General features: G+C 39.4%; 1 protein-coding gene across 15 annotated transcripts in view; it reads right to left on the reverse strand.

Moving 5' to 3' along the window:
- Nucleotides 1–1043: 1043 nt before the first annotated feature.
- The window catches only part of MCTP2 (multiple C2 and transmembrane domain containing 2), a 155009-nt gene continuing 138461 nt past the window's right edge, over nt 1044–17591 (reverse strand). For all 15 annotated transcript variants that reach the window (XM_068695706.1, XM_068695708.1, XM_068695705.1 and 12 more), the window contains 4 exons: nt 10952–11061; nt 8501–8610; nt 6160–6257; nt 1044–3879 (listed from right to left, as the gene is read on the reverse strand). In XM_068695706.1, the coding sequence (XP_068551807.1) occupies nt 3811–3879; nt 6160–6257; nt 8501–8610; nt 10952–11061 (387 nt within the window). In that variant the 3' untranslated portion in view covers nt 1044–3810. The remainder of the gene's footprint in view (nt 3880–6159; nt 6258–8500; nt 8611–10951; nt 11062–17591) is intronic.

Consider the following 17591-nt stretch of genomic DNA (forward strand, 5'->3'; position numbering starts at 1 on the left):
ACTTTTTTCTTAACATGTCAGAACAACCAAATTCCTTCCTGGTGTGAAGCTACTGGTCTGACGGGAAAATAACTCCTGTTCTACTTGCGGCAACGCCTGCAGGATCAGCCCCTCCAATAAATAAATAAATAAATAAAAATGCAGCCCTATGCAGAGTACAGGAAATTAAATGGCAACTCTGTTTTCTAGTGGGACAACCCAGTTCTGGGAAGCAGAAAAGGTGCTTGTGACATTTCCATCGACTGCTTTATTCAGTTGTTGCTTGCTTTCCATGATGTGTGTTTCAGTGACTGGGTTTTCCTGACTGATCCATAAGGGAGCTGGGTCCTCATTCCTGTTCATGATTAGTCAAGGAACCAACCTTCAGCAACAGCTTATGTTTGAGCAAACACGAGTACATATCGCATCTTCACATATATGTTAAATCCAGTTATTTACACACTATATGGGTAGTAGACACATTTAGTCATATTCTATCAATGAATTTCTGTGATTCCATAATCTACAGTCAGCCAAGAGACCCACAAATTTTCTAAATGCCTTCTGGTCTTAGAGACATTAGAATGCAAATGTACATATTGTTGCACAGAAATGAGTACCTCAAATAAAAAAAAAAAAAAAGAGTTCATAACTTCCATGCTATACACTGAACAGATTAACAATGTAAAAAATAGCAATTTCCATACGTAAACGGACACACAGACACGTATCAGTTGATATTCTTGCTTCAAGAATCAAATGAAAATTCTGAATAAAGAGCTTGATTACTGGGGTGTACAGCAAATCCACATAACCCTCCTTTCCCTTAGGCAGGGGCTAGGAAATCCTGCCAAAGAGTTTAAAGCAGGTGGACTACTACCCCTTTACCTCATTCTCCTACAGCCACACAGCCTCCATTTCAAGTGACCTCCAATGTTAGCTCTAACACTGCACTGTCAAGTGATGTACTTGCTTACCTAGTCAAATACTTATTATAGCGCAGTAAGCATTTTGTAAGGAATGGGAAACATATATCCTAATCCAGATAAATTAAAAGCATCAGCTTAACCTCAAAATTTTATTGCATTTCAAACAGCATTTATCAAAACAAAGAGCTCATTACAACATACGTAACTACTGGACCATCCAAAACCCTTCATTTGGTGTGTCTCCAGCATAAGCATTCATACAAATTATTCTGAAACACACATATCTACATTAAAAAACAACAAAAAAATAAAAGGACTTCACCCTGTCTTCTGAACAGAAATCAGTTCAATGTGGAAAAATCAATAGAAAAAAATAACACTTAAAATATCAGTCTTAACTTCTGAATAAATAAACAACATTTCCGCAGTTGAATGTTTTCACTCAAATCAATGATCAGATCTCACATGCCTGCTTAAATATGTCTGACTTTGGTACTTACAAAATAACAAAGACTACAGGATGATAAACTGGATGATAGTCTAAAGCGAGACAATGAGGCATTGTTTATACAGAAGACTGAGAAACTGGTTTAACCAAAGGGATCCGTGGACATCTATTGTATGTACAAGAAGGAGATTTACTGGAGATTTTATAATTTCTACAAGGCTCTTTCCAACTGACTTCATTAACTTGAAGTAAATCAAATCATGCAGAGATCTGGCTCAGCCAGAGAGACATGCCGGGAAAGAAATAAAATGAAGAAGAACAGATGCAAGATAAGCTTTTGAATCTTTGGCATTTTTCATAAACATTTTCAAGGTTTTAAAATCTGTATATTCACCCAGTTTTCCCCACACACTCACCTATAAATACATTATACATGTACACTTCTTTATATACAACTATGTACATGCATGGGTACACAAGCACAAGCGCACACAAAGAGGCGTTTTTGTAGCATTTTAAATTGGGATAATCTTTTCCCTATCTTTTCACATGCAGCTGCACACAGCTTTACATGATCAAAACATGTTCTTTATCAAAGGGACGCACCGATCTCTTCTCCTTGAGAGCCAATGATAGGACGAGCAGGAACGGCAAAAATCTGCACCAGGGATAGTTCAGACTGGATATTAGAAAAATTTTCTTTACCATGAGGTTAGTCAAACACTGGAACAGGCTTCCTAGAGAAGTGTTTGATGTCCCATGCCTGTCAGTGAGGACTCGTTACTTTGAAAAATAAACTTTTTTAAAACTCACTGAATCTGGTTAATAATCCAGTGGAAGATAATCTGGTGTTAGTTCTCCTCCAGATTCATGCAACAGGCCCACAAGATTGCATTATTGAACAGCATGACTCCATTTGGATCACCAATCCATAAACAAGGCTTTACCCGTTTTACCTTTAATTAGGTAAAGACTTCCAAAGTCTTACTTTGTTAAAATGTAACCTGTCTCCCAGGATTCCCTATTTCTTTGTACTATGAACCACGCCAGTGGATGCTGGTGTAAACACCTTCCTGGGAACCAAGCTCCAGCTCTCGTGCTACCAATGACTCGTGGAGGCAAGTCAATCCCACCATGTCCTACAGCACCTGAAGACCAAGGGCTACATTCTCAATAAAACTGAGCAGGTTTACACATCATTCCGCATCAGTGTCCTCAGTCAAACAATATGAATAATGCTGATTATGTCATTTCTATAAAGCAAAAACACAAGAGCTAAAAGATCAGTAAGCAATAAATCATTCTCCCCGGAAGAGAAAACTCTGTCCTTTTTCCTGTCTCTTCATTGTTCATTTCCCATAGAGTTTCACTTTCTGATCCATTCCTTGTGAATTACCAGGAAGGACTCAAATGAGAATCAGTGGTGGAACAAAGCCTGCCCACTATTGCACAACCACGTCTTCGGGCACCATGCACTTTTTCTGCACAAGCACTTGCTTCTTTAAGGCTATAAAAGTGTTTTTCTCTTGTATCTGTAGTGTTGACCCCTCTGGATTTAGACAGAAAAACAAGAGCTATGCTGAAAATATCTGATGAGATGGAATTATAAAAGGCAAGTCAACAGAGTCTTTTCAGGTCAGTGAGTTAGGATTTTCTGAGGTCTTTTAATCCTTTCACAGCAGAAGGTTATCATGCATCCATTGCCAGCAATGGATCTCCGATGAATCCAGTGTCCAAACAGTTAAGCTTAGGGTTGACTTCTCTTCTTGGAGGAAAAAAAAAATAGAAAAGGAAAAAAAAAAAAAAAAAGGAAAATCCCACAAGTGCCGAATGAAATATTGAGATACTACTGGAGCTCTTCACTCTTTCTGCTAATTATGATAAAAAACTTTTTAAAAATGTACACTGCTTGAACAGAAGATGGGTATCAAAGGCTTGTTAATTCAGAGCTTAAACCTTTCTAGGCACAGTGATTTAACTCAGAAAAGAATAGCTTTCATATCTTAATGTAAATCTGTTGGATATGTTAAAAACTGGTTCAGAGCATCTCCTCACATCAGCTCAGCTGATCTGCAACACTAAGCAGAATTATTTCTTTCTGCATAAAACAGGGAGTGCTACCACATCCAGCTTTGCCTCTGCAATCAAAGACAAAAAAAAAAAAAAAAAAAAATGGAACGCAGTGGCAATATTCCCTCCCATACTCTTCCCCATCCTATGAACTAATTCATACGTTCCATCCTGCACTTTTGGGGCTACATCTCAGTGCCTAAAAGGCAGCCCATAAAGACAACTCAAGATAGGTGTTTATCAAAAGCCATGTCTTCCATGAAAAAAAAGTCTGTGCAGTGATTATAGTGTTGTTCCAAACCAAGAGGAGGAGAAGGGAGGAAGCGCGTGAGCACATGTGGGGGGTACGGAGGGAGATGCCGCATTCCAAAATCTCACTGCATCCTATAGCGCACTTCGTTTCTTCCTAATGGGACTGGAGCTGCTGTATGGTTTCAATTCAGCATGCTGCACCTGTAAAAACAAATAGACATGACGTTTGCAGTTAGGTAACTTTAGCTCACTACAGTGTGTGTTAATGGCTCCCCAAGGACAAACCAAGGGAAACTAAGGAAGGTTCAAAAGTAATGAATCATTTTCTAAACACAGGAACATGGGGGATTAATTGCAGGAAGGATTTGAGAAGTCATGCATCATTTCTTGAAACGAAAATATTAAAAGCAGATTTTTCTAATGAGATACATGGGGTTCTACCTGATTTCAGCAACATAGGATCGATCTTTGGGTTTGTTTTGGTTTGGGAGTTGTTTTTCTTCTTCTGAAATTAACCTATAAGTTTAATAAACTTCTCTCAGGAGTTACAACTCAAATGGATCCCAATATGCAGTAAAATGACAATCGTCAAAATGTACACAGGCCTTGGGATGCTGGAATATTTAATCATTTCAAAAAGGAAAATATTTTCTCAAAGTAACCTGGACAAAGCTGTCTCCAGCTTTCAAAACAATTTCATTTACAATGTAATACTTAAAACATGTGTGATAAACTGATGAGGATCAGGTAATCCCAACAGCAAATTGTCTGTTGTGCTACAGAAAAGTATTCCCACTGGAACCACGGGAACCTTTTGCTGAACATGCCATCTTTTCCACTCCTCCTCTGTCTTTTGTCCAGCACATGTGGGTTGTAAATGGCTAACATACAGAGGTATTTTCCAACTCATTGCAGTACCGCAGTGAAATGATGATGCATCAACAGCACACAGGAGGAAACAGACAGAAGGGATTTGGAGCTGCCATGGATGACTTTTCGCTGGAGGAGTGAGTGGCTGTCACACAGGCTCGCTATTTTTAGCACTAGTGGAAAACTCCTCAGAGGTCTGTCCCATCGTAGGAACTTTTATCAGTCCTCCCTCATAGCAAGTGGTTATCATTTTCTTCAGAGAGCTCAAAGGTTTCCAAAATGATAGAAACCACTCAAGGAAATGTTATAAATGTAAATGTTAAATAAAGCATAAATAGAAAAGCAGCTTATCTTTAAACATAAACATTAAAAGGGCATATGCAAACCATCACTGTAAATCCAGTGCACTCTACAAGAGCAATGACCAAAAAAAATAAAAATACACTCAAGCTTAATGTCTCTGTGATTATTCCTGTTTAGCTTTTTTCCTCCCACCAGTCTACAGAGAGATTTCTCTCAAGTTATTAGTGCTGCCATCAACCAATCTGGTGGCCTCTTGAGATAAATGTCACCACAAGCCTTTCCAACCCTGTTTCTACCAGATGCCTCAACACTGCATGGAGGCAATTATTTTTCAGTCTCCAGCAGAGTAAAATCACTACAGGCGAGATTGTGATCCCCTTATTCACAGTAAGCAGCACCTCACTGTGAAAGTACCACGATTCACAGAGAAAGGTACAATGTCAGTGGGATCCAGGGCATCAGGATCATGGCCTGAGGACACAGATTCCAGTTGATTAAAACAAAAGAAAGAATCCTTTATATCGTGTGCTTCATTACCCAGCAAGACTATTTTCCTTCCTCCAAGAGAAATAAACAGATCTTGACATTCTAAAGGACTTATTGTTCAAATAATTTCCAGGAAGATAGGCAAGATTACTGAAGACAGTGTTGTTGTTTCAAAGAAATATGAAAAGAGACGACTGAAAATGAGGGAGGACAGATTCTGGCTAGATTAAAAGTTATAATTCCATAATGGTAGAAGATTGATCTCATCAACCACAGAGTATTTTATACACATCTCAAGGCTTTCTCTAATGAAACAGATGAGCTGAGCATTGTCCAAGGACAGCCTGGAGTTCAAGGTGGGTGGGGAGGAAGAATTCTGAGGGACGGCTGATGTGAAAAAGCGTAGCAAGCACAAAGTCATGGAAATAATGCTCCCCACACTCCATTTTGAGGAAAGGAAGAATTCAGCAAAGCCTTTTGGATGGTTATCTCTATCAAAGAGACTATTTTTCTCTTCCCTCCGTACAAATATCGGAGCAGAAAGGTGACAGAAACCATAGTTCAGTAACCACGCTGGGTGATTTTTCAGATCATTTTTAAGTAGGTCTTTTCAGGATAATTTTTCTGCAATCATGCTTCTGACAAAGGATTTTGGCTCCCCTCTCTTTTAACATCCCCCTCACCCCCCACCCTTTGTGGATTTTCCCAATTCCTTATCTCACTTATTCAAAAGTGCAGTGGCATTGTATTCCCCAAGCAGAGCACCCAGCCGCTCTCAGTACTGCTTGCTGCCTCTGTTGGTGCTGGCCATTCATTACGTACCTTTTGAACATCAGATGGTACCCTGGAGAGGAAATCTAGTAGCTCATTATTATCGATGGCATAGGGATTTCTAAGCTTCTTAGTAAATTTATTTATGCCTAGAAAAAGAAAAAAAGCAAACAAAATAATGCAACTCCATTCTATTCCTTCCCTTCTAAACTGTTCAGGCAAGGTGAAAAAGGAAAGAAAAATTCACAAGTAAAAATTAGTGTGAAAACAGTGCCTCAGACTTCAAGCCATGCACACGTTGCCTGTCATGTGGAATCATTCACAAATGCTTTCTGGAGAAAATAAGGGGCATTATTTAAAAATACATTTCTCTATTTTGGAGGTGATCCATTGTCAATACTAGAGAAAAAAAAATAAAAATAAAAAAGATTGAAGCATGCATTTATTCCAGAGGATAACATGGGGAGAGTACACCAATTTGCAACTGAGACTACTGTTAAATCTGTTGTCCTACATGAGCAAAGACATTCCCTTCTGCTGATACCCAGGGAGCTAGAAGGTTCTGAAAAGAATTGGACAGGATAAGTTTTCTTTTCTTCTACTTCTAAAAATAAAAGTTTCCTTTGTCACCATGTCTCAGAGCTTATCCTCTCTTTTCAGAACCAAATTTGACAAGCTGACCATATTCTGATGCTGTGACATACTGTGAAAACTTATCACGAGATTTATTTCATTTTAATCTTAAGGTGAATAATTTGGCTTTTTAACTGCAACAGCACTCCCAGTGTTCTCCATGGGGTTGGATATACTTCAGCTGTCAGAGGAGATCACCAGTCTGTAAAGAAGATCCACAGGAGTGTAATGTTCATTTTATTGTGGAGCTCATAAGGTTTTCCCTCTCCTCTCTATGAGGAAAGGGAGGGATGAGCTGCCTCCGGCCAGCATCACCTCCATTGCATGGACCAGGATGAAAAAATGATAAACCTGATCACCCTTCCCAGCACTCCCCCTGCACCAGTGCACACTTTTAACACCCTGCTGCCACCACTTCCCCACTGAGAGACTGCAGCTAGTAATGTGGCTACCTAAAGGTGCAGTAGAAGAACAAAGTATCATGAAACAGAATAAAACAACTAGCCCGCTTTAAAGAAAGAACACACACACGCAAAAAATCATACATCTGTTGCCTCTGAAAATCACAATAGAGCACTCAATCTTATCACACTCCTATCCAAAATCCCATACTAGTTTCCTTGAAAGTAGTTTAAAACGTGATGGCTGCTCCAGCCTTCTCCTCTCTCTGACATATACCTGCTTCACATCTGAGATTCAGCTTTTAAGCCATATGCTTGTAGCAAAATGCCAACACAATTTTCTGTGTACCTGATTTTTAAAAAACAGAAAATACCATAAGGTCTTTTGAGGCCTTGCCACAGGGTAGTTGTTTAACACGTATCATATTTGAAGGCCCTGTCAGTCTAGATGATGTTGAATGGATGTAGAGTTCTCATGTACTCACCATGTCCTCCATACCAGAACAAATATATTTTGCTACTGAACTTTTTTACTCCAAGCAATTTTTCTCCTTTCCTTTTGCTCTTTTTGTTTGATTTAATCCTTTACTTAATCCCCTGCTCTCCCCCGCTCCAGTAGCTTTTCACACTGGCACCTTCTCATTCCCTTTTTCTGCATCCAGGAGAACCAAGACTGCAGCACATGGCTGAGTCCAGGAAGGTGATGGGAGCTCCCTACAGCCCAGCACTGTGCCAGGGCAGAGCTCCGTGGTTCAGTGAGGATTACCTGCACTGTTTCTGCTGTATGACCTCAAGTCTGAGATAAAACATATCACCATAAATGAGACAGAAGGCCATTTGGAGATAAGGAAGGATTTCAGCAGCTGAAATACCATCTTCTTTGTGAAAGACCACCTTACCCTTCTTCAGAATGCTGCTAGGCAATTTTTCATATTTAAAAGCTCCTCTTTTACATCATCCCCAGAAAGTGATGAATTTTCATACAATTCCTTCCTGTCCCCTGCTCCAGATTGATGTTCAGTGCCTCCTGCTGGACCACGGGCACACTGCTCCTCCTGACTGAAGGGGAATTAAGAACCAAAAGGCTGCATGGTCAAGCCTCCATGGTGAAGCTCTTTAAATACACCTTGCCCACTCCCTACCATTTCCTGTATGTGTGCTCCAGCACCAGGAAGCTAATTACTTCCCTGCATAATAGTAATAGCTATATTGCAAATAGCTTATCTACACTAACATGTCTCTTGTGGTGCTGCTGGAAAATTATAAAGAACCCTAAGAAAAGCTTAAAGCTTGCTTGATGTCATTCTGTAGATATATACTGCATTTATTGCATGCATGAGACACAGTGGAGTACTTACCCCAGATTAAAATAATGTACCTCAGTGGTATAAAGTACAAAATAACCGTTGCTGCTGCAAGGACCAAGCAGGCCAGAACAGAAAGGAAAGGCACTGTCCAGTTGAACGTGCTGTAAAGAACAACAATAATCTTACTCAATGTTTCTGCTCTGTACTCTGTTACCCAACAATAAATTAATGATAGTATTTCAGTGCTCGGCATATTCAAATACACTGTACATTGCAGACCCTTCGGAAGGTGGATAAGCTGAGTCCTGCATCTGGGTGCTGTAATAGATTAAAGGTGGTATCTGAGAGGCAGGTATCATGATAAGGAGAGAGGATAGTCTCTGGAGGGCTCAGTGAAGTTGTTAGCCATGTAGCGAGTTGTTTTTCATTTCTTCTTATACATGTTGCACTTGTTACACATCTCTGCTCACCGGTCAGCTCTCCATTATTCATGAGCAGATTATCTGATTTGGAGACAAGGCCATGCCACAGGTGCAAGCTATCTGAGCTGGCTCTGCTGGGCACAGTGGTGATGACATGAGATGTGTGTCGATGCACGACTTGAGTGTGGCAGGTAGTCAGAATCAACCTCACTAATAATTTGAATGGTTTAATTACAACTGACAGTAAACCTTAAAAGAGCAGAGAGTTTGCTTAGCATTGGGAAATAGTGTTCTATATAAATATATCTTAATAGTTATATATTTGCTTCCATTTCCTCATATCTTCATCAATTCCTTACTACACTGTCCAAAGGAGGCTGTCTTAGATTGGTGGTAGTGTGTTAGCATCAGCCAAAGCCTTTACACACCACCATTTCTCCCAACGGGAGCACTTTCCAAAGGCTCAGCCACCATGATCATTCAGACTTCTGAAGCACAAAACAAGATTTCTTTTCACCCAGACCATTCATATATAAGCTCACGACATACTCAGGGTGAGCAGCCATTGCTAATGCCTCTTAGAAGTTATTTTGTCAACTTGTTCCCTTGCAATATGCATCTCCATGGTACCACCAAACATTGAGATACCTGGACTACATGAATGCCAATTAGTTTGTAGGTGGATTTACAGATCTGGGCATCTGTTTCACGCAATCTGCCTGCTAACTTCACATCATGATGACGGGGAGTAGGAAGAAGAGAGAATGAATGTGGACCACTCGTCAGGCTATAAAATAATATGAACTTCCCTTGACAGATAAAATTAATAGGACGGGAAAAAGAATTACTTTTAAGCTTCAATAGATGTATTAAATATTAAGTAAAGATAGGTGGGAGAGGACCCATCATTATCAATCAACGTAGCTTAAGTTAAAAAAAAAAAAAGCAAAACAGCTCAATTCAGTTAAACTATTAAAACTCCCTATGATTGCATAACTAGAGTGACAGACGGAAACTGTAGCACAATTCAGTCTGTCACTTACAGAAAACTTTGGTGGCAATTTTTTAATGGTACATTACTGTTGAGTTACAATGGAATTCTTCTGAAATTACATCGGGCCTCCACATTAATACCCAATGTGTTCTCTAAGACCATTGTTACCAAAATGAATACAAGAATTAATAGTGCTTAAACACTCTGAGTCTTCCTGCCATGCAGCTGGATAGAACAGTGCCCTGTTCATAGACTGGAATACATCTCTGGGCCACTTCCACCCCAGCTGGGGTGCACGGAGTCGAATCACACCACATGGGTTTGCTGTATTTTTAGTCTGAACCCAGCTCCTCATTAAAGTGTCGTTCAATCACAAACCATCACTTTGTGTTCAAAACAGAAAACAATGTGGGTCAATTAAGTGCCAATAAAGATTGGGTTATAAAAGTTTGTGTGTGTTTGTATGCAGAGGTTTTTTTTTTCTTTCTTTCTTTTTTTTCTTTTTTGGCTCTTCACCCTCTTTCCCTTGCAGGGTCAGGAATACCCTATGTGCCTCCCATGGTGACAAGACCCAGAAAACTGCCTTTGGGCTTCCTCATGGCATCAGCAGGAAGTAGGGAGTAGACAAAGTGGTAGAAAAGAATATCGATGTACTAGAAAAGGAAATCAGTGACTAGTAACCCCTGTAACCAGGGCTGGGATGGCGTGGGAAAGGCAACGCCAACCATCAATGCCTACCTACTTTCTTTGGGGGAAATGCAAAGAAAACCTGATACTTTTGAGCCCACACCTTCAAGAAGTATTCTCCTATCATGACTCTGTACCTTATCACAGACAGACAAGATCAAACATCTGGGCAAATGGGTGAAGGTGAGAGCTACACCAGCACAGCACATGGTTTCTTCTCTTTATGTTTTGGAAATGTTTTTGGAGTAACAGACACCCTAAGAAGAAGAAATGTTAGTACTGGCCAGGTTCTCCTGCTCTACCTTAGTCATTTTTGGATCAAGAAATTCCCCCCACCTCAACTGTCCTCTCTCTTCTTCATTGCAAATCATAGTTAAGCAAGTAAAATCCATCACTTACTTTTTAATCCTCTCTCCAAATGATGCAATTTCTTCTAGGATGCTTTGAACAGCTATGATGACCTTTTGAACCATTTGGATTCTTTCAATTAATCCTTTTTTTTCAGATTCCTTTTTAAAAAAGAAAAAAAAAATAGTCAGTATTTGCTAATTTGCTAACATGATCACAAATATGTGGGGAAAGTAAGAGATTCCCAATATCATCGATGTATCCATGAACCCGATCGTGAAGGAGAGAAAACCTACCCTGGATTTGTTACATACAATGAACATAGAGGCATACAGTTCCTCAGTACATGTGCTGAGGTTTCTTCATCTTCTAATACAAATCAAGTGCACGATTTCAAACCAGGCTTTCAAAGAAGAACCCAGTTGCACGTCAAACCAGAAGAGGTGCTGAGCACCCCTGAGTCCAGCCGACCTCTAGGGGGAGTGCTGGGTGCTGACTGGGTGCTTAGTGCTCCTCAAGAAAAGGGATATTCTTATGCAGAACTTTTGAATATCACTTTTCTGAGCTTTGTAGACTCCCAACAGCCATGCTGTTTTCTGTATATAAATTAACAGAAAGATACTGATACAACTTTCTTTTTTTTTCTTTTTCTTTTTTTTTTTTTTGAACATTCTGTATACACAGACATTCTTTTACTGGAAAAAGAAAAGAATCAAAGGAAAAAAATTACATTTTCCTTTTACAGCAACCATCTCACAACTTCATTTCTTACTGCTTATTTTAGGCAACAACATTACAGGACATTACTACACATGTGCAGAAATAAAAAGGAAGCACAGAATGAATTAAAAATCAAAATGACTTAAATCAGCCTTGGAAATCAGTATACAATTATCAGCATTCAGCATTTCTTTGCCAGCAATCTAACACACATACAGGCATGCAAATTGGTGTGGTTGCAGATATTCTAGCAAGAAATCAGCAAAACATTCACTTATTACAAAATGCAGAGCCCTGGACACTGATTTTACATCACTTTTAGACTCTACAAAACCAGCTCAATTTAGAAGAAAAGAAAAAAAGAGAGAGAAAGAAAATTTAAGTTGTGTTTTAACCCCTCAGTGTCCAGGGAGGGGAGATGCTGGTACAATGCAAGTCACACCCATGTTCTCCATGGTCCCCATTGGGCAGGCCAGAGGAAGGGGTGGGTGAGAGTAAAAAGGACCAGAGATGTTCAGATCAACACTGGCTGAAATTTTGCCTTTGCATTGTGAGCCCATGATATTTTGCTGTGCAGGAGAGAGGATCAGAGGCTAGTTACAGTTGCAACAGGCCACAGAGGTGAAGCCTCATAGCTACAGACTTTTTTGCATTACCATGCTGTGAGAGGGTCTGCATACATCTGAGACAGGGCACGGCACTATATCTATGTGTGCTAAAATAACATATGAACCATCCTTGGATGCTAAGAGCCAGACATGACAGCATGGCCCCTGTAACCCTTAAAAGCAAAGGTTTGAATTACTTACTCCACATTTATCTTCACAGTAATTTTTGAGCTTAAAAAGCCAGCCAAAACCACCATGGAGTTATCAAGCTCCAGACATTTGAATATTTGCCTTTAGGTTGTGAGTGCGTGCACAATGAATAGAAGCAAGATTTTTAAATAATCACACATTCGGGTGTGAAAATGAGTATTTTTACATTAATAAAACAACCAACAAAAATGAAACCCTTCGGGTGTGAAATAACCCCAGAACAAAATAAATAAATAAATAGTTAGTTTACGTGAAAATAGCACCAAAAAGTCATTTTCACACAACTCCAGTTATAACCTTGTTAGGCTTAAATGTAAATGACACATTAGGATTATTTTTAACTATTCCTTCACTAGAATGGTGCAACAGTCGCTTAGTCATAGTTGGCTTTTATGCAGCAAACTTGCAAGTAGAAGTTTAGAACAGTTCATGGAGAAGCAGCCAGTGGGAATTTCATTCTATCCAAATTCAGACAGAGGGGTAAAGGAACCATTTCAGACAGTGATATTCCAGGGCAAGCCTACTCTTGCTACCCGGAGCTACAAGGAAGATCATCTAACAACTCTATCTGCATCATGCTGACTTCATTTACACGTCTTTGACTGGATGGAAACATCGTGATAATGCACTTTAATCAATACAACATAACTTCTGCTGCAGCCACCAAGCTGACTAAACAACAAAAAAAAAAAAAACACCATTTCACAGGATACAATGACAATTGTATGCGTATCTTTACCTAGCATGTACAATAAAATTACTTTTTTTTTCTTCAAATTATAATAGAAAATATGCCTAACCAAGGAAAAGGCAGTCTAGGACTAGACAGTCTTATAACTGAAATCAGAGTAATTGGGCAATAAAATGGGCTACCACTGCCCATGCACTAAGCATAGCACTGTCTGTGCAAAACGATTTCAAAACTAGTCAATGTCTTTTCTTTGTTATTTTTGTTTTGTTCTGGAAGCCTGCAGTCTAAACACATCCACATGACGATTAGGTCACCAGTCAAGCAGTAGAGAAGCAGAGAAATGAAGTACGATTAATGGGATTTTCCAAATTATTTAGGTTTTTGGGTTTTTGAGTGCTGCATATGCTTTCTGAAGTCAGTACCTCACACAACACTGTCAGAAGCAGTAAGAGTGTTCATAGTCCACAAAAAAGATAGTCATTGCTCCATTTATTAGCAAATGGGCAACTGCCACGCAGAAGTCTATTTTTGAGCATTACCATACTTGTGGAAGATGTAAAAAATAATCGTAAATTCATCTTCCACTAAAAACACTTTTCCTATCTGTGCAAGGTCCCCCTCAACCCAGACAATTTTTCTCCATCCTCCTGAGAAATCATTCTTTCTTGATTTCATTTGGACTCAAAATATTATGCTGCTTAAAAACAGGGTTTGGATACCCATGGTTCAAAACCACAGCTCAGTATATTTTCCTTGAATTAAAAATAAAATATCCTGCGTGTTTCTGGCATTTTTTTCTACAGCCAGTCATGAAACTTCCTTTCCTTCAAGGCCTTTTTCTTCTTTATTTCTTAGCTGATTACAGCACTGTGGGTGGACCAAAACTAGCCTGGAGCCTCTGGGAAAGAATTAACTCCATCAAAATGAACTTACAACTGAGAATTAATTATATAATCAGTGTGCTACTTCAAATCTTCCTTGCATATCCTGATTTAAGAAACCTTCATTTCTACATTAATTGCCTGAACAAAAACACAAAAGGGGTCTTACAAAAGATTAAGCTTGTCAGGAGAAGAAGGAAAAAAAAAAAAAAAAGCCAAAAAGCAGCAAATTCAGAAATTAAGTCTTTTGTGTCCACTTAATGCACATCAGCTTGAACTTTTACATGAAGACACAAAATTGCTCTGCAAAAACTGCTTCTAGATTTTTCTTTCTGAAATACGTAACAGTTAACAAACAAAACATGTAAATGCACACAAAGAGTTACTACAGTTCTGTGATCTTTTTTCCCTTTCCAACAATGCTGTCCTGCTCCCAGATGTTGCAAAGACAGTTGCAAAGAAAAGTCTCACATGAGTGCAAAATTGATGCACATCCAGTGATGGAGACTTTGAAAGCGTGTGATACGTGGCCAGGAGGGGACACCTCCAGCAATTCACGAATGGTGAGCTACAGACCACGAGACCTACAGAGGAAGAGACTGTATTTTATTAAATTACCAATTATTTGCTCTGCCCTGCAACAGAGACCAAATAATGCTAGTTATTGAATCTACTCTGGGGTGAAGTATTCAGTACTGAATTAAAAACATGGATGGTGGAGCTCTACTACTTCTTGTGAACATTTGTTTCCGTGATTAATAGCTGTCATCTATACAAAAGCTAAAAGCTGTTCCCTATTTTTTTAATTCATCCTCCAGATTTTCATTTTTTTTTTTTTTTATTCTGGATATATCCAGAACAGTAAGCAACAAATGCAAGAGGAAAAAAAAATTAAAATTGTCCTAAGTGCATTTTTGATGTATACTGCAAATATCATATGCACATAACTAACATTTCAGGTTTGAAGTTACGAAGTTACTTAAAACTTCTAAATACTTCACTTGGATTTCATATAAAACACTCTCACAAAAAGAAATCTAGCATGCAATTTTCAAACAAGTGGTATTCATCAGCAAATTTTTGGCATGCCAAGGGAAACTCAATATATAAAGTTGAAAAACACTGGGGGCAAGGACAAGGAATAAGGGGAGGAGAAAGAACAAACAAGGATACAGGGATTATTGTGAAAGGAGGAAGAAGGACATGGACAAACAAATCAGGATTGAAAATTTAGAATATTTTCAGGAATAGGAAGAATTACTCTGCCTAGCTTGGGCTGGCCTAGCTTTCGGGATTAGCTTTTTTACAGTAGCTATTCCACTATGTCACCACTGCTAAAAGCACATTAGGGCAATGTTTTGCCAGGATTTATCCCTTGTACTGCATATGAACTCCTCAGTGTGTTACCAAGGAACAAGACTGACAGAAAGGGGAAAACAAAAAAAACTCAGGCGTGCATGCTTTTTTGCTCCACTATTCCTCTGGGTTTTGAAAACCATGCTGTAGTTATTTAGAGAAAAGGAGACCTAACTGAAATTGGATTTCACTTGCAACTTGCTCTGTGCTCGACTGCAGAACTCCAAACTTGCCGCTGTCTGGCAAAACCCATGCCAAACAACATCTTAAGGCCAAAATACTTGTAGATGAAGAACTTCTGAAACCAGAAAGATTTTATTGGCTATAAACAGCAGACCACTGTCCTCTATTGTCTGCAGGGAACCGTTCACTAACAGCTTCAGTCTAGCAGCAGAACGAAGCTCTTGTGGGAGGTGGCAGCCATGGAGTGACAGACAGTCTCTTGGTAGCTAAAATGAATTCCAGGCAGAGCTTTGAAAATAGACACCACAGCAACCTTGAACTGGATCCTGCCTTCGGTGGGAGCCAAGGGTGGCTGAAACAATCCCAGCAATCTGCCTTGCTGAGTCACTGTCTTGCCCTGTGTTGTGATGTCTGCTGCATGTCAAGGAGGGCTTCTCGGCTCCTACAGGGGGACGGGCACACAGAGAGGATGGCTGCCAAACTCTGAGCGATTGCCTCGTGCAGTCCCAAAACTGTGCATCACAGGATCGTTTTGTTTATTAACACCATACTGCAAATGTGCCTGCCTGGCTGTGGAAATTTAGCGAATCTGAGTGTACTTGAAATAATTACCAAATAGAGGAAATGCAACACATACAGGTCAATTTATGCTCTCAGTTAAAAAGGTGTGAAATCTGGAATAATTCCACCAGAGCTAATAGAATTACTTCAGACTGATATGAAGGAGAGCACCATCAGCCTTAAAAGGACATATTTCAAACTCAGGGCACATCATCCTACAGCTAAGTCTGGGGGGCCACTGGCAAAACAGCCAAAGACAACCATCTCATGCCTTATTAACAAATGCTCATGGAAAACATAGCGCCACACTTCCTTTGCTCACGTTAAACAAATTTCATATATGTGCAAAGGACCAGAGAGTCTCCTAAGCCAAACAGAGTTTAAGATTCTGTGGAGAGGCTTAAATCATGGCTCTGTTGCTTTCCCACAAGACAGACGTGAAATACAGAGGGTTTAAGATGCATTTTCTGTACTCGTACACATTTGCATAGAGATATAAACCCAGAGTCTGGCGATACAAGTCTTAAAGCAATATCAACAGTCACAACAGAATAAAACACCATTTATGTGCACAATGACTAAAGAAAAAACTCATCAGTCACCTTTTATCTAAAAAAAAAAAGAAAGGAAAGAAGAGGAAAAGAAAGAAAAGAGAGGAAAGGAAAACAACTTTAAGAAAAAAGAAAAAAAAGAAGTGCTTTCTCCTGGAAATACACGAGACATAAGAACAATCGCACAGTGGTTAGACAAACTACTGGATCATCATCTATAATCTAGGTAATGATCTTTAGCAATTTGGGGTACAAGAGGAAGATAGACCTATTCATACATCTGCCAATTCAAAAGAAATTTTAAAAACATTTTAACTAGTCAGAATTTTTAAGGGACAAGAACTCCCTAAAGCTTATGAGCTCAGTCCGGAAGCCTGATTGGTGCTATTTAATATTCCTCCAGAGATTTAGAGAAGTTAGAGTGTTAGTTTACCTACCTGCAGGGAAAGCAGAAGAATTTTACACTCCCTAGGGCTGCTAAGGTTTATATATGAGGAGAGCTATGCAACAGTGCCTAGGATATATGGAAATCTCCCTGCCCCCCTCCCTGCCCTGAATTTCTCTATCTTATCACTCCTATACCTATGGATGGTTTGACTGATGGTGGGCCATGATGATGAGACAAGGATATGCCGAGGTATAGGGTGCCTACAGATCACAAACAATGCCACAATGTAAAAGAGAAATAACAGACCATATTTCTCCCAGTTTCTGGTACCTGCACTCTGGCGTAACCAGAAGTTGATTAGGTTAATAAGAAGCTTGGAGAAAGCTCACAGAAGTCATAATTATGTCTTAAGTGATATCTGGAAACTTTAGCTGAGATAGCTGCAAGACAGGACAATTGTGTGTGCTTAGAAGTACATCCTCCAGCATACCTCATGCAAGCTGCAGAATCTGTCCCATAGTATTTGTTATAGCTGATGGAGA

The sequence above is a fragment of the Anas acuta genome, chromosome 12 (genome assembly GCF_963932015.1).
Source record: "Anas acuta chromosome 12, bAnaAcu1.1, whole genome shotgun sequence".
NCBI classification, from domain to species: Eukaryota; Metazoa; Chordata; class Aves; order Anseriformes; family Anatidae; genus Anas; species Anas acuta.